This window comes from Balearica regulorum, chromosome 12 (assembly GCF_011004875.1).
Source record: "Balearica regulorum gibbericeps isolate bBalReg1 chromosome 12, bBalReg1.pri, whole genome shotgun sequence".
NCBI classification, from domain to species: domain Eukaryota; kingdom Metazoa; phylum Chordata; class Aves; order Gruiformes; family Gruidae; genus Balearica; species Balearica regulorum.
Genome location: NC_046195.1, coordinates 10,105,621 through 10,129,100, shown reverse-complemented (window position 1 = coordinate 10,129,100; position 23,480 = coordinate 10,105,621). Strand labels below are relative to the sequence as shown.

Genomic DNA, 23,480 nt, shown 5'->3' with positions numbered 1-23,480 from the left:
TTTAACATCTGCCCTTTGTAACTGTGAAAAAGTAGTAAAAAGTTAAGTAAGACCACGCCGCTGAGCCGAGTCTCCCAGGCTTGCAAGTCTAATCAAAGAGACATTTAAAAAAAAAAAAAAATCTGTGCAAGGCTTTAGACAATTCCCTCCTGCTTTTGGCTATGTTGGCAAAAATAAACCCTTGAATTCAAAATAAGCAGTCCCATGACAAGTCTTCAGCATATTAAATCACTTAACTTCAGTAGCAATCTGTAAAATCAACAAGCAACTACCATCTGGAAATATCCAAAACAAGTGAGTTAGGAATTATATGCTTTCTATGTAACTTCAATCAGTCTGTCTCACAGGTCTATAATCCAGATTAATTTATATATAAAGTTCTCTTTATCTCCACTAAATCATATTGCTATTTTAAGAAATATCATGGCCTTTCCCAAATCAGATTTATCCGTGTTTTCCTTCCTACAATTACACTAAATCAAACTCTGCCTACTCTTTTTGCCGTTCTTCCTATATACACCCAAAATAAGTGTATCTATTTTTTTTATCTTGAATGTATTCACCCATATGTGGACAAATTGGATATTAACATCACTAATTTATTAATTTACATTAAAGTTTGCTCTCCTGCATAGCAGGCAGTACTTTATACATCTGAACTAAACAGCAGTATTCACTGAGTTTTCATCACAGCCGCAGCAGGTTTTCCATGCAAGCATTCAAATTTACCTTTGTAACTTCTCAACTTCCTTCATTAATTCTTCATTTCATATTCCCAACAGTAAAGCAAAGTTATAAATCACCTCTGAATTGCTGGTGAAGGGCTGACTTGAAATTAAGAAATCAGGAGATTTTCTGTTTAAAAGTTTGGATTACTTCAAAGTGAAATTTTAAAGAATTTAATACCCATTTGACATATTACGCTAAGACAGCACAGTTGAATTCATTTCTAGGGCTGTGGACATCCATCCATCCCAGTTCTAGTTCTACTGATTGAGAATAATGTCACCATCCTCTTGGTGGATTAAAGTGGTTTTAATCTCCTTTGGGCTAAATCAACTGGGTTAGCTCAAACCACCTTCACAGGGTATTTAAACTAACCTGGCTAACATGTGAGTCAGATTAAGGAGGCAAATACAGTTCCTTCCGCAGGCAGAGCTCTAGGCAATAATCTTTGCAGAGGGAAGCCACTTGTACTCCAGACGGGAACTGATAGAGTGGTTTGAAAGGTGAATGTCTGTGCCAAAGGATTTGATTTTTAAAGACTGACACACCAACTTTATTTTCCTTTAGCTGATAACGTAAGTTACATATGCCTACATCCCAAGCTGGTCAAGGCACAGCATACTGCATTCCTCAGGTCACCAGGTAGCGTTAAACCTCCTTCACCCACCAGGAATCCCCACACTACCGGATCCGCATGTTTCGAATAAACCCACACGCAGCTCCCAGAATCATCCCGAGTCTTGTTTGGAAGCAAAACAGCCGACCGAGCTGTGCCACCCCCGGCCCTTTGGCAGACCCATCCATGAGGAGCCAAAGGCCTTCCAGCCCTCTGAGAAACTATAAAACCAGCCAAACCCACCACTAAAGCTGCACAAGGGAAAACATGAAAACAACATATTTTCCCACACAGCAAAACAAAACTAGCAGACAGCACATTCCTTTTGAAAGCCTCTTAAATGATGCTAAACACAGAGCATGTTTGCAAAGCAGCAGAACCACAAACCAAGACGGGTATGGTGGTATCGTAGGCACGGGACCACGGATCTCAGACTGAAACCCCCCTACAAGCTGAGGCCATGAGACTCCAGTTGCACAAAAGCCCTTTCACAAAACATTCCCCCACCAAGAGCTTTGCCGTGGGGGCACTAGGGAGAGAAGCGCAGACAATGTTTAAACTGGGGAAACTATGGGGGTTTCCCAGTGCCAGGACCAGAACGTGCACCCTCAGCAGGATGGAGGGCTGTGGTATCTCCATCACTGGAGACACTCAAATACTCAGATGCTTTGACTGGTGTAAGCCCTGAGCAACCTGATCTGGTCAGACCTGTTTTCAGTAGGGAGCTTCACTGCAGACTTCCAGAGGTCTCTTCCAACCTAAATTATTCTGTGCCTCTAGTCATGCTCTGACTGCATGATGGGATGAGATGTGGGTATGAATCACCTCCCACTCCTACAGGAATGAAGGCTGGCTGTAAGCAGAAGGTGGCAAAGTCTGAATCAGTCCCCCCTGGTCTGGACACTGCTGAGAGCAGGACTGGGAGCAGATGCACTCTGCTAAGCATCTGCAGATTAGGAATAGCCGGAGTGAGCAAAATGTGGCACGACACTCCATCACAACATGTTTAACGTGCTGGTTGCCTTAGCTCTCCATAGCCATTGCCATGGGTGAAGCTGTAATGGTGACTAGAAGAGGGAAAATGTGACCCTTGGCATATTCCACGTGCAGACCAGGACAGGACAAAGCCTTCAGCTGCAAAACACCAATTCCTCCTTCAGATACCTGCAGTCATGATTAGCTGGTATCTGTCAAGGGCCACTTTGCAACATGACTTCTCTACTCCACAGTTTGCAAAACAGTGGAAAGCACAATGAAATTATAAACAGCAAGTTTAATAATATATGATAACATATAATAATATATGATAACATCAGGAAGGCCTCGTATACTCGGGTTTGCAATACCAAGAACTGGGACTGTCCAACAAAAATCTGATTAGAAACAAAGTTAAATTGTGTATTAAAAAAGAAATCATGGGGCATGTTTTCTACTGGCATAAATGAGGCTGAAATGAATATTCATAATATTGATAATTTGACAACACACACTGGAAAAATGTGTCTTTGCCTTAATCAGACAATTACAAGAAGGAAATTTTCAATATTTGGTTTTTAGCAATCACATCACCATATTATGTTTTGTTTTACTCAGCTTGAAATGTAAAAAAATCCACTAATGACTTAAACTGTTTCTCATGCACTAGCACAGTGTCCAAAGTACAGATAAACTAGAGAAATAGTTGAAAAATTTACAAAGTTTATGTATATTGAAGGGTTATATTAGAAGTTAGCAATATATTTTGACTAAACACTGAGATTTGAAATAAACACATGCACACAGAGAAAAAAGCCTAGAAGCAGAAAATCTAAATTTTAAGCCTCAACTATTTCACAATGTTTCTTTATAATAGACCACTCAGCTGCAACATTGCACTTATGATGAAGTGATCGTTAAAGTAACTTCCCCCCTTTCTGGCCATCAGAAAATATCACAGGCAATTACAACTTCAGGTAACCTGTACTATGAGTTAAATGGTATTTTTAAAACCAAGATTGTTCCTAATTGTGACTGGACAAGCATTGGCTCATGCACTGCTATAAATGCACTCCTACAGTTGCACTGACTGGAAAACAAAGAAAATCAACTGCTGTCTTCCATACAGAGATGGAGGAGCTCAACGCAGAGGTAGGCAATCAGAGCTGGGCAATAAATCCACCGAACGGCCAGGCGAGCCTCCTGCATCCGCACAGTGGGAAGCTCCCCTCCAGCCCACAGCTATCTAACCAAGCCTAAGAGGAACACCAACCAGCCGGAATCCCACTGGCAAGCTAAAATTGCTGAATACACATTTTATAAACAGAGTCCATTGCGAAGCTAAAGGAACACACAGTGAAGTCAATTTTCTCTGAACCTTAACACTTTCAAGTCTACTTGATGTACTTAACAACCACAAACGTAGGGACGTTCACAAGAATAGCCCAACATGCCGGATCATGAAATGACTTGAAGTTAAAGGCAGATACATCTACAATCAACTTTCCTTTTCCTGTCTAAGGCATTCTCTGTAAAGATTACGGTATGAAAAGACAGTACTTGCCACAATAGGTATAGATTAGTTTAGAGTCTATAAATCGAACTTTGAGGTTGTGTAGAACGGCAGGTTCATGGAGATAACTAAGCGCTGTGAGGTCATTTTCACCAACAAGTATGTCAGGGTTTCGCAAGGGTGGGAGCTCCTTTGTCTTCGGATCTAGGCAATATTCTAGGTCCTGGAAATCAAATGGAAACACATGTAGAAAGAACTGGTGTTTAGGTTTCCTCATTCAGTCCCTCCAACCATTCTTCCCAGCAAAACATGCCCAACTTACAAAAACACAATGCAAGATTTAAATTTTCTGGTGATTTGAGTTGGCAGTTTTGTTCTCCAAAAACATCATTTAAAATTTCCTAAAAGGGCTTTCTATATGCATAACAGGCAACCATAAAGAGATATCATATTTTTAAACTACTCCTTAAGCAAAGTCTTTGCTTTTGCTGCCAAATCTTTTTATTAAATAAGACAAAATATGTTATATCATAAATCTAATCAGTTTTTCCACACTATTTTCCTCTTGAGCAGAACAGAGGCAGCAGATTCCCATCAGTCTATAGCCACCTTCATACACGGTAATACGACTTGAGAATGTTGGCACAATGCCATAAAGAAAACACAAACTGAAAAAATGCTACTTATAATTTTTGCAGATATAAGTTAATCTCTAAGATTTTAATTGCACTTGTCTCTAGTTCTAAAATCATTTCATTTACCTGCTATTTCCTTGTCCCCACACAATGTGACTTAACTGGCAAACACCCCCATTCTACTGCCTGCAATGTGCAAGCGTGCAGCATCACCACACACCCTGAAATATGTGGGGGGAAAATTAATCTCAGTTTGCCGTATAAGAAATGTGAGTCAAAACCTGAAATTCATTCAAGGAAGATATTTTATTTAGAAGCTATTCTATATATGTAATCTGTTGTTTTCACTTCATTGCTATGTAGGTCTCTACATGAAAGTAGGATCTAAGCTGCCCACTGGTAAGAAAAAAAGAAATTAAAAATAAACATTTGACCAACTGCAGTACATCTTTATTTTCCATTAGAAGATCTGAGGAATCACCATCGTTACATATTAAAATTAAAGAATCATTTAAATGGCATGAAAATAAATGAACAGGCCTTCACTAGAAGAACGCGAGCTTTTTGTAGATGCATCATCATTTCTCTACACTGTATATAGCATCATTTTCATAATGCCCTTAATCCTTGCCCCTTTTTATCTTTATTAATCTTCTGATGTTTATGCTCAACTTAAAAGTCACAGTTCTTTCTCTGCAACGCTGTTCTCCTAGCAACATTGTTCTCACTGGAATATCAAACCAGGGTTATAGGTTTAACAGCACAAGTAGAAAAAGATGATGCAACTGAACATAATAGGCACTAGGATAAAAGCAACAATTTTTTTAATTTATTTATTTTAAAAGTCAGGCAAAATGGATTTTTGTAACTAAACAGTATAATTTATCACACCAAAATATACTACTAGAAGTCGGTGGACAAGAATAATTGCATATACATAAATACAGATATATTTTGACAGTATAGCTTCCTGCGTTAGATACATCAGTCTCCGGTCGAGTACAAGAACAATGAGTTACGGACAATATGCAGACCTACCTTGCCCTCTTCAAGTCGAAGCTGGAGGACTTTATCTCCAGGTTTATAATCTTTGAGAAGTTCTGCTGACTTCCAGACCTCCTCTGGATCAGGGATCCAAACCCTGGCATACTGCAACACAATAGCAACAGCAAAAGATCAGTGACTTCTTGTTGCAATATAGTTAAATCATCAATATACGTGACATCAAAACTGTTTTTTTCTTTTTTAAATAAATATTTAGCAGCCAAACCCTTAAGCAAGAGACAAGTTAATTAGTATGTCTGAGGTGAATAAGTTGTTCTATTGATAAAAGGCTACACAAGCTTAATTTTATTGCCTACACATAAAGAAAAAGGTATTTCCCACGCAAAATAACATTCCAAGATACACATTCAATGCTGAAAATCTACAAAGAAAAAAACCTGTGTTTTCAGAGAGATCAGAAACTTGGCTATCAAAAAACTACTTGGAGTAACTCTTCTGAGTAGGTTCTAAATGCATTTGCAGCATAACATTATATAGTGCTCTTTTTTTGCCTTTTCTTCCCCTCAAGAGAACACTTTGGCACATCTGTGTTAATTCAGGCAAAGCTGCCTGATCTCAAGTATTAAAAGCTCTTTCTCTTGTAGTTGCAAATAGGGCAAGTTTAAAATGGATTATCCCCAGAATGCCAAAAGAATAAAACTGAAAAGATTTGATTGAAAAGGTCCCCAAATAATAGGGAAAAACCCCCAAACCAGCATTTCAGTTGATGACCATTTTCACTTAAACTTTATTCATAAAAGTAATCCAGAACAAACATATGACTTGTTTTCAAAACCAGAAAGAATGTTCGTATTTTTAAGTGAGTGAAAACATAATGGTCTTCCCATATTCAAGAATCAATTAAAGGTGTATGGAAACCACCTACTTACTTATACAGTTGCATGTACATGCAAATACCTACATATGAAAACAGCTCTTGAGTAACACAAGGAAAAGGCTATGACATTTGTCATGTATTAAAGCTTCTGAACTGATGCTCTTGCAATGCCTAGAGATCATCCCACACCCATCACATCTGCAAACAAAACAGCTTCTTGGCTTTAGAGGTGTAGCTATGTTGCAAAACAGCCTCGATCCACTAAATTATTTCAAAATAACTGTAATGTATTTGTCAAAGCACGGCATTTGATGGCAGAGAAAACTGCATTTGGTCATACAGCTTCATCTTACACAACTTATTTCTGTATAGCATCTTCTGCCTCAAAGAAGGCTGAAGCTTTTTTCCCTCCCCCCTCTTACTAATCCAGTTTTCCCTCTACTTAAAATGATTAATTTCTTGTTTCTACTAGGGATTTCTTGAGACACCAAACTTCACATTGCCTTCTTGTTGCAAGACAGGAAATGATAAAACATGTTCGGCAAAGGCAGCGGTTTGGGGAGCGAGACCCGAGAAGCCCCAGTCTTGGCCCAGGCGAGGGACGGGCACCCTGCCCGGCTGGAGGCTGCAGGGAGGCTCCGTGCCTGGAACTATATCGAACTTCACAAAGCAATTTGCTTCCCATCCCCAGGATGCTTCTCAAGAGCAGAGTGATTTACATCAGCTTAAATCAATGGCTTTTACCCTTAACACATTGCAGCCTTTAACGCACTGCCACTGCCTTCATCTAGAAAGCTCCCAAATTCCTGAAAAGCTTATGCCGTACATGTAAACCAAGTCTCTCTACTCACTGAAAGGAGAAAAATAAGAAATAAAGAATTAAAATTTCACTGTTATTGCTCCCACTACAGAATATGTTACGCTCCCACACCTGGTCTTTCCTCACCTTCACTGGATGTTTATGTCAGCCCTAAGAATCTACTTCATACAAAGACAAGAAACTTTGTTCTTTGTAGTAAATATATGGCTGTGTTTTGTTTTTTCTTTGAGCTTTATTAGTTGTATATATATTTGCTATTGTTTTCAGTACAAAAGTGCAGTATTAATTTATTATTTACATACCTTCCTCCCCACTCCCCAAAAAGATGTGAATATTGATGAATTACTTGAAAAATGAGAGATCCCTAAAGCAATTCTTCAGTATACGCTCTGGCTATTCACAGAACCCTGTACGGAGGAGCAACGGAGGCCACAAGGCAGCGGAGCAGCCAGGACACAAGCAGCAGATGCTACGGTTTGGGCACTGGGACGATCCGTTTGTTTGCAGCCCCACCGTACCCACAACTCGCAGGCTAAGAAACCTCATCTGAGGTAAAACAAAGGTGCGTGCTAACAAGTGTATGTGCCAATGCAAGTACAAACCTACAGAAGCTACAGAATAATTCCAAAATAATTAACCAGGGTGTGACAATAGAGGTGCAGTATTAGAGTCAAGTAGCGCGCTCAGGAGCGAGGTCTTCTTTCCTTTCCACTTATTTTTTTAAACAAAGGCTTCCCTGTAAAACTCGAACGCTCATATACCCAAACTTAGGCCAATGCACCTGTTCACAGAACTCTCTCTATTTAAAAATAAAAACAACTAAAAATCAAAACCCTGCCAGAAAGTGGGCAAGTTTTCTAGTTGAACGCAAAGACGCTACATAGAGTGTCAGCCAGAGCGGAAGACGGAATGCACACCACACCTTCCCAGGTTTCTTCCCCCTCAGCTACAGCAGCACTTCCCCATCCTCGGTATTTCTGATGGGATATTGCTTCCCTCTCCACACAGGAATTAACAGAAAGCAAAGTAAATGTCATATGAAAGAGGAGAGCATTTAAATACTGTCTAGCAAAACAGGTTAGCAGGCTGGGCTCCTCTAGGCTACACAAAGAAAAGTTTCCTGATGTAAAAAAGGTAGCAGCCTTGTAAGACACAAATACTATTAACTTCAGGCAGTGAATGCTGCGGAGCAGTTTCTAATTACGTGATCTATGCCCGTACGAAATAGGCTCATTTAATGTATTCAGCTGAAACTGTACCTTTTCTACTGTCTGGAGAAGAGAAAGAGAAAGCACAAAACAGATCACCATAGAAACTGGGTTACTACAGACGGCTGAACTTTCCACATGACATAACCCTACAGATATTAGAGTCATCCTAAGAACACTAAGCTGTAGCTTTTTGTCTCTAGCATCATTGCCTAGCCTTAAATCCCTGCCAAAGAAAACACCTGGTGAAAAGAACAGGTGGGAGGAAAGAGAGAGATGTTCCTAATTATAAGCATTGAATCATTTTGCAACATTCTCACCTCATTAATTTAGCAGAATGATTTGCAAAATCAGATTTTCGTTCTATCTTTCATATAATCAGTTGGTGTTAAAATCCCATTGCTGCCTAGCCTTTAGTGGGACGCAACCCTATAGCGGAAAACAAAGCACCACCACTAGTAGCAAGGGCCTCTCTCTTGGGAAATACCTCACTCCAGTCTCCCTACTATTCATCCCTCTTTATTTACTAGTATATAAAATCAAGTTTATGACTACATTAAAATAAGTCTAAAATACGATAAACTTCTAGAGACCATGATTTACAAATCAGCCTCCTAAAAAGAAAAGGAAATTCTAGCCTAAAAATGCACTGAAATGACAGTAAAAATTATGGCAAGAAAGGAACAAACTTTCCTGAAATTGTGTCTGATTATCATCAATGAATATATTACTGTTTGCAATAGTTCAATGTAAATTTTGAAACACCAGAATAAAACTGCTGACAGGGGAGATAACAGCACGATTTACTTGAGGAAAGGCAGTGAATGACACATTAGGTAAATAGTTGCCCTTCAGGATAACCCCAGCTTACCCACAGCGTCACTTGCACTTGACATTGCACTAGTGATTTGGCTCTAATAAACTTAGCTGTGCTACCCAGGTGATAACATTGGTACGTTTCTGGCTCACCACTGATGACTTCTTCCCATCCCCGTCAGAGACGCAGGACTGGAAGAGGCACGAGGAGGACACGCAGCCCATCCTCCCACCCTACATCAAAGCCACACCGTCACGCTGGCACTCTGAGGAGGACAGCAGCCAGCCATCTCCAGCCGAGCAGGCACAGGACCACCACTTACTCTAAACTAGTTTAAAAAAATAAAAATCAGAATGAAAAGATAAGGCACATAGATGAGAGCCTTGAATTCAGAAGGAAAACAAATAATTAAATGCATATTGACAGGACTATTTCGAAACTCAGTTTCTTGCCTAGACTCTCCTCCAGCCTCAGCAGACTGGTGTAAAGACCCCCACCACCTCCAAAATCACATGGAAGCGTGCAATCGCCGGACTTTGTTCACAAAAGGGCAAGCTGGGCTGCTGAAAAGCAATGACTTAGTGATCTCTAGGTAGTGACTCTACGAGTTCACTCCAGAAAAAAATACAGGGAGAAGTTTTCATGTTTCACTGGCGGGTCAGAAAGCTAGCTCTATTACCACAATTTTGTATAATACGAAAATATAATAGGAATTGCAATATTCTCTCATACCATATGATTTCATCTTAGATCACATGAAGAAATCAGCAGACTATAATAATTATCTATCAAATGAGACCATATGACTCACAAAGCTGCTCTTCCGAGATATTAACCTCTTGAAGCACTAATTGACATTGCTGACAAATGGAATTAGCAATGCAAGTGGCTCAGCAGTCGCTTCAGCAGTCAAATACTTCAGCAACCACAAATACTGCAGAAGGAGACGGAGCTATCTTCCCAGCTTAACAGCTCTTTTGATCAGAGCTCAAAGAGTTAATGAAATTATCTACATCCTAAAAAGAAAAAAGGGGGGAAAAAAGGAAATTTCAACTCATAAAAAGCTGTCCCTAGTTCCTCAGCAAGATCTACCCACACAAGTGAACTTGTAGGATTTTCACTTCAGCAGAGATCATCTATTTATTTACTTACAGACAGCCTCAAAAACCAGCATTTTCCAGGTGTTAACCATGAAAAACTTATGAAAGACACTGCCCCTCTCTCTTTCAAGGATGACCTCATTTTTAGTTATGAATAAAGCAGCTCATTAATGTCTGGATCAAAGAGATACCGTCAATTCTGGCAGCACTCACTGAAGGAGCCGATGGAACCGCAACACATGGTGAAAGTCAAAGCTAAATTTGACCAAAAGCACTCAATGTGAACGAGTTGCTAACTGAACACGGCCACCTGGATAGAGCAGGCTGCGTTATTACACTGGAAAAAGAAAACTGTCTATGGTAACGAGGCATCACTGCGAAACAGAACACAACCTTGTAAAAGTTTATACTACAAAGTGTTGAACTTACCTATGCAAAATGCTAACTTACTAGAAAAGGATTTGCTGAGCTGTGTGATTTCCTTGCATGGGGTTGCTCTGAAAACCTTGATTGCTGCTATTAGAATAATTTCCTTTTGGCTTTGTATTTTTTCTTATACTTGGTTCACGGTGCCATCACCATGGATGATAATACTGAGCCTAGAAACACTTGAAATAGAAAACTTTACCTTTTCTATTAACAATATAAGCAGATGCATGGCTGGGTGAGTAACGGGTCGAACACAAAACTTAACTTGACCAACCTGGATCCCCTACAAAGAGATCCTGATCACTCGCACACGAGGCAAGAGGAGGTCCCATTTCTTCCACCTCTGAAACCACTAAAATTTCTGCCATCTGTCCCACGACAGGCAGGCCGTCTCAAGGGAGCACCATGTTCCTATTAACAAAGTGCTGCTGCTGGTTGCAGCTTGGAAAGAAAAACAAGACTTGACCTTCCTTTCAGAAAAATGCCAAGTAACCAGGAGGGATTGGAAGGTAGAGCATTTCCATAACCAGCAGGCTGCTGCAAAACCCTTGACCAACTCATCCAAATTCTTCCTATGACTCAAGGGAAATGGCATCATTAACTTTGCAAAAGAATAATAAAAAAAAAAAATCGATTTTCTTAAAGGCAGTAGCGTTCTTTGGGCATGGAGCGTATTTTCTGTCTTGTTGCTCAGCAACAGCCATTTATAGACCTCTTGTAAAGTTTAAGGCCTGATAGTTAGAAAGCATTAATTTAAAAAGCCATTTATATCTTGATATATAGTGGCGAAAATATATGTGACAGTGGTATTAATGTTTTACCTGAAAAATAACCTCACATAGTTAGTTTACCTAACAGGAAGAGCAAAAGCGCGGTGTTACTCTGACTCGTGGGAATTCCCTGACCAGCCACATGCAGAGCTCCGGAACAGCGGCGGGAGGACAGAGGTGACCCAGGCTCTGAGCTACACCTCACGACAGCACCACTACGAGCTCACACGCTACTGACACTGGGCTTGCAAACTTGGGTTAAAGTGCCTGCAGGACTCCAGGTTAGGCAGGTAAGGCACTGCATCCTTCACCACGCACAAGGAAACTCCTTCAATCGCAGCTCAACAAAAAAAAAAATCTGTTGTCCTTGAGTATTTCATCTACTGTATAAATATCCACTACATTTGAATCCTAAGGATATAAAAGTTTTGGGGGTTGGATTTGGTAGGGGTTTTTTTCCTTTCTTTCCTTCTTTCTTTTAAGCATTTTTATAAGGCATTCTTTATATTTAGGGCCTGGTGACTTGTAACAACAAACCCAATTTGTACGTTGTTTGCCAAACACGCCTTGATGATACAAGGCACAATAAAAAACTGTCAGCGTCCCACAAAGAATCACTGCAGCAAGATTCACACCTTCAGCCACTGGAGAATGTCCATTGACTTACATTTACCTGAAACTTCACCTTACTTCAAAGTGATGCAAAGAAAGCTAAATCCCAAACACAGGATATATATACTGCAAGCAAATTTGATCAGCAAAAAGAAACACTTCTTTTTTAAAAAAATTCTTTCAATCTTACATTTATTAGCAACCTTTCCACTAAAATTCAGAAAGAATTATCACCCTGCAAATTTCACACACTGGGCCTGACATCAAGGCCAGAAAACTCAGTGTTTTACTTTAAACTACCAAATCTATCAAAGAACAGTTATATTCCCTGGTTGCAGTTGATATGATTTTTATAAGAAACATTTCTAAGGAGTTAAAACACATAAAATGTTTAAAAGTCGTGAATGTTCTTCATCTTTAAAAACATAGCTTTCTACATTTTATGTTGATTGTACTTGACCTTCTCTTCAAAATGACATACAGAGGGAGACAGATGCGGTTTATACTCAGTCTTTATTAACCCAGAAAATACTTTAGCTATCAAAACGTTGCCTGTTCACCCCCCTAAGCTGCTGCACGTGGGAATGGCATTTGTCAGGTCCCGTTGTAGTTCACAGACCCGCTTTCACAGGCTCTTCTCCATCCTCAGCACGGTTACAACCGTGTCCTCCGTCACTCACTCAGCCTGCGATGCCAGCAGCACCCGCCACTGAAAACTGCTGGACAGCGATGGGAAGTCACATACAACACTGCCGGGGTACATCGTGCATTTGCCCATGTGATGCTTCCAACAGGGCTTAATTAAGGCTGTATTATCAATTACAGGAAAATAAAACATGTTTCACAAAGTGCCACGCAAAGACTGGGACAGACGCGGGCCTGGCCAGCGGGTTAAAAGTGCAGCTACATCCGTCCCCACGTCCCTGCCGCTACCACGAGCCTGCATGGGAGGACCAGGAGTGATGCCCCTGCACCGCTGCGCCTCCCCACCTGCCCCGGCTGCCTACGGCATTCCTCGTATGTCACCAGGCATCAGCAAACCCGCAGCGTAATAACCCACCCTTACAACCCCGTACTTCAGCCGTACTTCTATCTTACTTGATGCAAGTGCTATTCTCATCTAATTCAGCACTATTCTTAAGAAATGTTCATTTAAAGTAAATCAAGCTTAAAAAAATACTTTCAAAGAAACATCAGTGTTTAAGAAAATTTTGTGTTTGAAACAGTTTTGATTTCTAGACCTGCCAAAGGAATGAGCGCAGCTCTGAAAGACCTTCAGAAAAGATGGCAATTACAGCTAGATCAAACCCACCCATGTTTTGGTCACTACTTGAGACACAAAACAGCTGAATAACCACAAAAAGATCAGCGAAAACGTGGAGCAGAAGTGTGACACCTACTCCAGACCGAGTGACAGGAAAACATTCTGACTCACATAAACCTTGGTTTGGGGTCGTACCCACACGGAGAGGCGTACGCTATAGTGCATTTCGACCCACACCACCAATACGAAGGCCACCGCTGACTTACACACTAGTGATTTCATAAAGAAGTTAATTATAAGACTGTCTTAAAACACCTAATTCATCCAACCTGAAAAACATGTTACAAGAGTTGTAGAAAAGTGGCCACAAGAAATTTAAGGGCAAATGAAACAACTGCAGCCATCCCCTGAATATTAAGCCAATGAGACATGTTGCAGTGAAGACAGGCTATTAGGGAAAGGAAGCATGATTTCATGCTTGTGTGTTTACTGTGAATGTTGTGGGTATATAACAAAAATACTCCAATTTAAAAATTTTTTTTAAAAGCTGATGTTTAAGGAATAAACACAATAAAAGGCATTCAATATGTCATGATTAACTTCATGGATACCTAAATTTAAGATCCAAGAAAACAAATACTATGAGGCCAAATGAAACAACTGGTTGTAGGGTTTTGTTTTAACACTAAGATGATACAAGCCTTAATATAGCCTTCACAGCATAATTAACTAAATGCTGAAATAAGTATTCTTTCCAGACCACTGGTACAAATTCAGTCAAGACTCATGTTTCCTATGTATTTTTACATGCTGATGTCACACAATGAAACGTTTATTTCATCTTCTGAAGATCTTACGTGGATTTAAGATCTTGCAGAAGCTTTTTAAAATTATATTCCCCAAAGTTTCTAGAAACCTCACCAATAATAGCAGGATTATGGAACCGTTTCTCGCAACATGCAGCACAGCCCAAGTTTTGCTCAGGACGAGAGGGAGCTCATCACTGGCTGCAGCTGGTCGCTCATCTCGGGTTCGTACCCACAGAAAGAGGAAGCGTTGTCTTTTGTCTCAGCACAGAGCCATCTGCATCCCTGCCATGAGATTATTTGGTGTAGCCAGCACTCGCTCAGGCAGGAAGGGAAAAGAAAGGGCCGTATTGATCAGGCAGATGCACGGCGCCGTGCTACAGCGCTGGGCTTTGAAACAAGAAGTTACTGAGACAAAAGTAGCAGAGCCGTGACTGATCACCTAGCTCACAGAGGTGAAATAAGGCTAAATTTTCTGATACCTGTGAAACACCTGGAGTGTGGAAAATTGCTGACTTAGCTGTGAAAGCTTAATTTAAAAGTTAAAAATGGAAGGAAAGATAGTTGGCATAAACTTTGGTAGTAGACAAGGCTGTACTTTTCTGAGTATCTTTTGTAAAGTTGAGCTCAAGTCCAAACAGCATTCTTTTGTTCTTAAACCTAGCCCTCCAAAAAAGTCACATTAAAAGTAAAATACCTGCTTGAGGTTCTAAAAATCCAAAGTTAACTCATTATTTTTTGTTAGAATGACACAGAAGCCCCAGGCTGAGATGTAGTGACATCATTAAAACAGAGCTTTTACTGACTTAGCTTGAGTTATTCAGGGAAAACTAGTTTTACTCAGCTAACCCAGAGCATAACCGTCATTATGGTCAAGCCCACACCACAGACACCTTTCTGCCATATGAGAACAGCAACCTGACATCAGCGAAGCACATCTAATGAAGCTATATTTAGTCCCACCATTTTTTCATGGGAAATTAACAGCAAGTCCCCACGCAAGGAAACCAGAATGACCTGGTACGAACACCCAAGCAAGCTCTAAAAACCAGCGAGCAACCTCCCAAAGAACCTCCACAAGTGTCAGGGGAAGCCATGAAAGCAGAACTAGGGTTTAACGGCCACAGCATTGCTCTCAGAAACTCTCCGGCAAGAGCAGCTGCATTTCTCCCCCTGCGATCGTCAGCCCTTGCCTCACAAATCCCCAAGGGAAAAGCCCGAGCCCGGGGTGCAGCAGGGTGCGAGCACCGCCGGGACCTGAGTGCTGGCTGGTCCAGCCCATTTCATTAGCGCCGTTCTAACCTTGATTAGCATGAGAAATTATGGAAAACACCTCTGTGGTGGAGACAGGAGTGAAATTAAAACCTTTCACACTAGCTAGAAACAGTATACCGTGTTTAGCCTGAGAGAAACTGTTCCACTCCTTTTCTCTGCAAGCGTTATCTATTTGATTGTTTGCCAAACGCTTATTTTGCCTTTGTATTTCCAATACATAAGATCATCACAAGGAAGAAGTGCACTTTGAAATCAAATTCTAACAACTTCTGCAAATGCTTCTCCTCACATAAGATTTTTCTAAGAGAGAAGATGTCCTAAACAAGGAAATTATTGTCTGGCATGTTTGAAAATGTCTTCTTTATGTATCTCCAGATCATGAGTCAAAACTCTACTTACTTTAAACCTTTACTAATAAACTATTATACTAATAAGCTATTAAATGCTTGGCTATACAGCCTTCACCTATGTTAAAACCAAGAAAACAACCAAACGTAGTCTACTTACTTGAACATACATATAGTCTAAACCATCTATTTCCATCCCGTATCTCTTGTAACACAGATTTTCAGCACTTTCAGAGGCAGTTGGTGTTTCATTTCCAGGCAAAATAGGCTCAATCTTCATGGAAAATATTTCCATAGTTCTTGTACTGGTGTACACTAACTCATAAGGCGACTTGGGAATCTCTCTCTCTCTCTGGTTTCCTCAGCAAAACAACTGAGGTCATCTGCTTTAAAGATACTTATGAATAACCCATGGAGTCTGCAGAGAGTAACGTGTGACAAGCCATGTTAGGGCAATGAATTCCCGCATTGTTAGACCAACTCATAGTATTTTTAGTTTATTTCTCTGGCTCTACAAAAAGCAAGAGTGTCCTCCTGTAAATCACAAAGTAATTGCAAAATTCTCTTGCCTTGTGATAATCAAATGGAAGAACTCGAAATCACCACTGGTAAGTGCATCAAGACTTCATGATTTTTCATATCCATTTACAAAAAAAAGACCATATGGGTAAGAAAGTCACGCAGATGAGAAATCTCTGTTCTTCTATATTTAGGACTGTCAAGCTAGAAACGTGCAGTTTACATCTAACCACACAGCAATCTTAGGAAACTTGACGTGACAAGTCATACGTCGTATTTCCCCCCTGTGTTAACTACTATGAAGACAGAACAAGAGCTCTTCAAAGCAACATTGCTTTAGCCTTTACATTCAATCTTAAAGCAAGGGCTCTCATCAGACCCTAGTGTAAGTCAACCATCCCTACTGTCTCCTAAGACCTAAATAAACTCAACGAGCCACTTCTCCTGCTAATTACCGGTGGCAGCTTATATTCTATGTGAATTACCCTGGCAGCCTTACCTACAGCCACACCTGAAACAAGGTTAAAAGGTAAAAATGAAGACTTGATGAGCAACGAGGGAAACGCAACAGCTTTCAAGATGTCCAGAAAATAACCACAACTTTCACCAAACACCATGGAGGTAAGAGACTTGAAGCGACCCTGCAGGCACCACCGCATTCTGCTTTCTGGACTGCTTCTCCTCCAGTTTAATCTTCATATTGCTCCCTCAGACCGTTCATCATTCGTACTTGCTTATTTGATTCTTTGATGTTAGGTTTGTACCTTCTTCTCCCTTAACACTTTAAGAAGCTTTACCCCAGTGTTAAGTACCTCCACGCCATTATTCAGGGAAAGATCTTTGACAATTCTTGCTATTGTCCCAGATTAACAGGCCCAAGAAATTAAATCTGTGCCACTAAGGAGAACAGATGGTGTAAAGACACAAGATTTTTGTAAGTAATTAATTTCCACCTTCTTCAGAATTCGCATTAAAATTCGCAGATACTCACATTAAAAGTTGGGTCAATATCTGCAATCCACAGACACTGAGTAGGAGCGAAGTCTTTAAACTTTATTCGTAGTGCCTAATGCTTCCTGTGCTTACCTTCCAGCTGTGTAATGCCCAGGATTCAGCAAGAAGGGCATTCCTCTAATGTAATCGCACCAAGTACTTATCCTCTTCAAAAAAACAAAACAAAACCCACACACAAAACCCCACAGACCTTTTAGCCAGCACTGATCCCTTCTTTACATTTTATTTTTATATAAATAGACTAAGATATATAGAAATAAAACTACTAAATACTGCAATTAACTGAGAGCGGGCAGCAAAGCAGCTATACTGTGACAGAAAAGGTGCGGGTTATGACCCGGACGGCCAGGAACAGGAAGACTCCAAAATCATCAAGATCATCAGCTCGATACCTCTGGTGCTTCCCCATGTGCGCAGTGCTGGGCAGTTCAGGTTATCCGTCTCACGCAGTATTTCACGTCAGGCTGCTGCCTGTAGCAAACTGAGAAAGTGGGCTGTGCTAAAAGAAAATGAGTGGAACCATTATCTCCCTGAGATGGTGAGGATCTGAAAGCAGAAGCTACTCCTCAAAATACACACTTGCTACTAAATATTAAAATTGGGGTTTAAGTAGACAGGTCCTAACTTACTGCAACACTGCATACACAGAGCTTCACACAAAGAACTTGACAACATCCCTAGGATATGTTTTCATTTGTTTTCCTGCACCAATTATTCTGAGCAGGTATACGACAGCAAAGTTATTTCCCTGCAATGAGAGGAAATAGAGGATCAAAGGCCCAGTCTTTCAGATTTACATGCTTGATTTCAAAGCATAAAATTAAGCAAGGCGATTACTCACACGGGATAAAGATAAATCTTTGCAGGATCAGGCTTAAGCCAACCCAGGCTTAAGCAAAGCCAAGCAACACTGAGAACGAGGAGGAAATGATGCAGTCCTAAGCAAAGGGTGGCACAGAGCGTGGCACTGGCACGGGCACGAAAGTGCCGTTCTCTGCCAGGAAAGTCACTAAAAGCCTTGCTGTTCGTGTCGGTAAACGAGGCCCTAGCAACCCAATCATACAACTCTCCATCCTGGATGCAGCTCAAAAGTAAAACCAACAAAAGCGAAAAGTTACTACACAAAGAGCCTTTGAATTCAACACAGTTTGAATTTTCTCTGTCTCCCATGACCTTTAGATAACAGTTTTAATTTTGTGCCTAATGCATTTCTACTTACTTAAAAGTTTTGATACCAATGTAAACCAATCAAACTCTTAGGAGCATCATCACCAAAACAAAAGCATACATCTGTTGTGGTGTATCATGGGCGGGGTTATGGTCTATGAAAATAACTTGAGCAAAAAGATATAGGCTAAGGAAAAAGTCAGTGTTACAGACATGATGAAAGTTTCCAAGAACCGTGGGTTTATCCTGACCCTGACACCACATTTTCTGCAACAAGAACTGCCTATTATTAAGGGAAAATAGGAAGTTCTTCCTTGCTATTTCAGCAGCAGAGAAGACAAGCAGAAGGTGCACAGTGCTGCTTCAACTCGTTCGAGTAGTTTGCTAACGAAGCAGCAGGAACAATAGCCTTGCTCAAACACCGTTTCTTGGCCCTGGGCCCAACTGTACAAACACTCACTATCAGAGCCAAGCGTGATACACGCAGTAGTAAACACTGCTCCACTACAGTGAGCACAAAATTAGATCAGGGATAACCTCTGCACCTTCGAGCATACAAAAGAAAACGCAGCTGAGTAAAGGAGCTCAGACTCTGCTCATCCCTAGCTGCATAGATGCGAACCAAGCTAAGCCGACTGCAATCGAGAGGCGTAAAACAAACCACGGGCTCTTCTCAGAGGAGCTCCTGCTGCTCGACAGCGCAAGTGAAACTGGGTCCATCATCATTCCCCCAGCCAAGATGCCTCAAACCAGCAATGTCCGTACATATGCCAGTCAAAGACTCCAGCAATACAAACAAAACTTCAAATAGTGAAGTATTTGTTTTGTGCATGGTTTGTGTTTTCAAGTAATGAAATCTGAATTCACTGGACGTCCCTGTAGGACACCCCACGGCTGGCTCCTCCAAGCTCTGCTGCTGCAGAGGCTGTTCTGACTTGCCAGAGATCCAGGCACCATCCCACCGGTACCCACGGGACAGCAGACCTGCCAGCTGGGCACTGCTTTTCCCTCACAGCAGAAACACCATCTACAATTAACCTTACTATCACTTTTTGCTTTTTTTTTAAAATCCTGTTAAAAATAGACTACCCAGAAACAGTGAAACCTTGCAAAACTGGCCGTTTCTGTGACTTCCTCCAATTCAACTGGTTCAATGAGTAAATTTCAATAACAAAAATGCTTTAGTCCTACAGAGATTAAACAATGAGTCTCATTAAAGAGAGAGACAAATTACTTTGTTATTAGGACACATGGAGAGGATTGAACTCCCAAAGGCCCCACAAGGAGACCCTAAGAGCCAGGCACATCTGCCTGACCGGCCGCCGATCCCTTCCAACTCAACCTGGAGCTCTGTGGCTCACTGAAAGGTAATGGTGGTCATTGCACACGTTTCCTGACATAGTGGGAGCTCAACAGCACTTTATCTGATCATTTCTTTATCTAAAAAATAATAGTAATCCATTACCTAAGCCATCGGGCACATGCTATAAAATCACTGCAGTAGAAACAGACTGCAAATTACCAGTGGCAGCTTGATATACAGCCATCATTATTCTGCAAGGATTGCTGATAACAGTTTGGGGGGGATCCCACATAATCCACTAATATTATTAGACAAATGTTTTAACATGATACTCAAAGAATTAAACAAATAAGACCAATTATTATACATGGGACCTTCACAATTATTCTTTACATGTAACAAAGAATTCACACAACTTTCAAGATTAGGTCTACAGCAAAAAAATATAATATTTTTGAATACAAAGCTCTGATCTTCTCTCCCCAGAGTACCTCCCAACAATGCTACAGTTTCGGTGTTTCTTTAGGCTTGCAGGATACGCCCTCCCAAAAACCATTTGCGGGCTGGGAGGAGCTTTCACAAAGAGCCTGGTATGTCTCCGACCCCAGGGCCCTGCCCAGCGTGGTATCATTTCCTCCTCCGGACACACTCGGCACCCAGGGGAGCAGCTCTGGCACAGACCGAACCAAACCATTGCTCCTCTTGCCTCCCAAGGCTCACGGCTTCTTTTAACAAGAATGATAGATTGCCAACATGTTGCGCAACTGCCGTCAGAAAGCTACGAGTTTCTTCAGTTTCTTGGGCTGCTGCGGTTGGCATCCGACTACAGGAAACGGGTTTTTGTACAAAAACATAATAAAATGTCAAGGTTAGGTTAAACCTAGTATTGTTAGACTGCTGGGTAATTACATCCCCAGCACCTTCCGTTTAACAGCAAGAGGAATACAGTTGGGGCACACAGTTGTGAGCTGTCACTGGCAGAGTTGCCATCGCGTTTATTCCAGTGGCACCGTGGGTGCTGAAGAAAAGCAACTGCAATGTCCCCTCTTCTGCTGCTGCATTAGATTTTTCGAAGATGCAGAGATACGGTTATAAATACTATACAGGCTCACTGTCATTTGGAGACATAATTGCTTGACAGTGCACATTTGATTTCTGCAACAGCCCCCCTGGAACCCAGCAGCAGAGCGGGACGCCCAAGTTCTGTGTGGAGATGAACAACTCCCATCTCTGCACTGCTGGGCAGCGCGGCTCGGGAAGAACAAAGCGGTGATCTACTGAGACAACTGGGTACTGTTCAACGTTTAGAAAATACTTATGTCACAGACAGTAGTTTGAACAGCAATATACAAGACTATATAATTAAGGCAGCCTCTTTTTTAACCCCAGGAAAAGCCCACTAATAAGCGCAGAAACTTGGAAATACAGTTACATTTTTTCTCTTATGCTTAGGTTGGGTTTTGTTGTATTTCCTCCCCCATGTACCATTAACGTGCCCAAAAAGAGCCATAACCTGGTCAGAATCTGCCTTTTGCTATTTTCGCTTGCAAGGACCCAGTGGAACTGAAGGGAAGACCAAATCCTGTAACACCCTGGCTTCAAACCCGAAGCAGCTGCCTGCAGACAGCCCCAGGAAAGCAAGAAAGGGCTCCCTGCAACGCTGGGGACCGCACAAGTGGCTTTTTGTTCTGTGCAGTTCCTTCTGACACTTCCCTAACTCTATTTACTGCTTATAAACCCTCGAACTGAACTATTTCAAGGAGAGAGTGGCAGGACTGAAGGTCAGCTACTGAGTTCAGCTTGCCCAGACCGTGCCCTCCAGCAAAAACTGTTTACAGATTCCTCTATGTTCAAAGGAATATTTCCACTCACTTTAACTGAAATTGGATTAGGCCCTAAATAAGGAACAAGCTAGCTGAAGATAGTTGCCCCTAATCTCCAAGATGCTGGGAAGGGAGGAACGTATTGGTAGCAGCAAGAATAAAACTAAATTAATGTCTGGCTGAATGGATAAATAAATAAATAAGCGCACTGCACGCAGCCATACAAAACTGAAACAGAAATCCCAAGAGGGCAAAGCAGCATGCTTTGGGAAAGCACAGCATGAAACAGAAACAACTCAAACCCAGGGAAAAAAGGATGGAGACGGAGAGCAAAAATGACTAAAGATACCAACTCTTCACTCGGACTTTAAAAGAAGTGGCACAAACTCAGGCTCTGCTGTGTTAATTGCCATCTAGAATCAATGAGAGCATGTGCTGGGGCTTGGGCTTACACACCCAAAACTCACCAAGGTGATGGCTAACATCAAACGGGCCATTCGGCCACTGAAATGCTGATCCACTACATCTGAGCACCGCTCATGGGGCTGCGGTGATTCAGGAAGCACGTCGAGATTCTGCTAAGTTCGCTTCCAAAGTCAAAGAACCAAAACTTTCCGAACCGATCCTACAGCAGGACCCCCAACCTGCCATTGATAGATGTCCAACAGCACAAGTTAGACGTAATATTTTAAATAAGAATGCCTGGGATATAACCCATGGAGGGGTTTTAAACTCCTGCACCCCAAAACTGAAGCTAATGCCTTCAAGCGGAGCCTGTATTTGTGGCATCACTGGCCCAGGAATACAAAGCCCAGCACGGTTCGGGCCCATCGTTCACAACTAGCTTGGGAGTGCGCTAGAGCCAGTCCCTTAACTTAAATCCAAATTTCCAGATTAACTACAACCATGTGCAGTCTATATGTCCACCAAGATTGACTATACACCTGGACAAACCAAAGGAACAGGATTTCCATAGGAGTGGCACGACTTCTTCAAAAACGTATATTGCTGGTTTCTAACAAAAAAATAATTTAGCTTGGGAAAATACGAGTTCCTTTAAGCTATTTCAAGATGGCACATATGGCTGGAACAGTGGGTGTTATTTTTACACTGGCATGCAAAGAAACCAAATTTGAAGGCTTCACAGTGCACGTTAGCCAAACCGGACACACTGAGGCACACAGCAGAGAGCCCTGCTTCCACAAAAAATAGCTGGAAATAAGAAGTCTGCTTCTCCCATTCTCAGACATTTGCAGAGACACTGACAACTCCTTTGCAACACTGGTCATCCAGTTATTACCATAATTTCACCAGCTGCTGTTCCAGGTAACTCACACGAACACAGGCACCTGAACAACTCCGGCAAGCTGGGACGTGGGTTTCCCACGGGAGAGGGTGAGGGAGTGCCAGGTCCCTCGCTTCAGGACACACACAGCGATGGTGTGCTGCAAATTCAACCCCTACCCTGCTTGCCAGGGAAATATCTATGCCAATACATATGCTAAGTGTCGATGCTATACTGGAAGCTCTGGTACTTTAAGCAGCTGCCCTGAATCACAATCCTGACTCTGCCTGCCAGTATAAAAAAGATGTGAAAGTCGCTCTTTCTGTGCCTACAGATGGCTCTAAAGAGGACAAGAAAGCCTGTGGTGTGAGAGCAAAGCACAGAAGCCATCTCGCTGGCCTTCGTCACCCAGTGAGTCCCTACCAGAGGATCCTCCCTGCACTTGTTTGACTTTGTGTTTGCTCTTTTTACCTCTGCATGCTACGACCTTAAAGCCATTATTTATGTTACTTAATCAAGGATGAGATACTGAACGTGATTTAAACGGCATGATGGCTTTACCTGGGGAAAAAAG

General features: G+C 41.5%; 1 protein-coding gene across 8 annotated transcripts in view; it reads right to left on the bottom strand.

Annotated features, from left to right (window-relative positions):
* Positions 1 to 23,480, bottom strand: part of MYO5A (myosin VA) — a 103,476-nt gene that overhangs the window by 77,817 nt on the left and 2,179 nt on the right. For all 8 annotated transcript variants that reach the window (XM_075764531.1, XM_075764528.1, XM_075764532.1 and 5 more), the window contains exons 2-3: positions 5,504 to 5,614; positions 3,882 to 4,053 (exon numbers count right to left, since the gene is read on the bottom strand). In XM_075764531.1, coding sequence (XP_075620646.1) covers positions 3,882 to 4,053; positions 5,504 to 5,614 — 283 coding nt within the window. The remainder of the gene's footprint in view (positions 1 to 3,881; positions 4,054 to 5,503; positions 5,615 to 23,480) is intronic.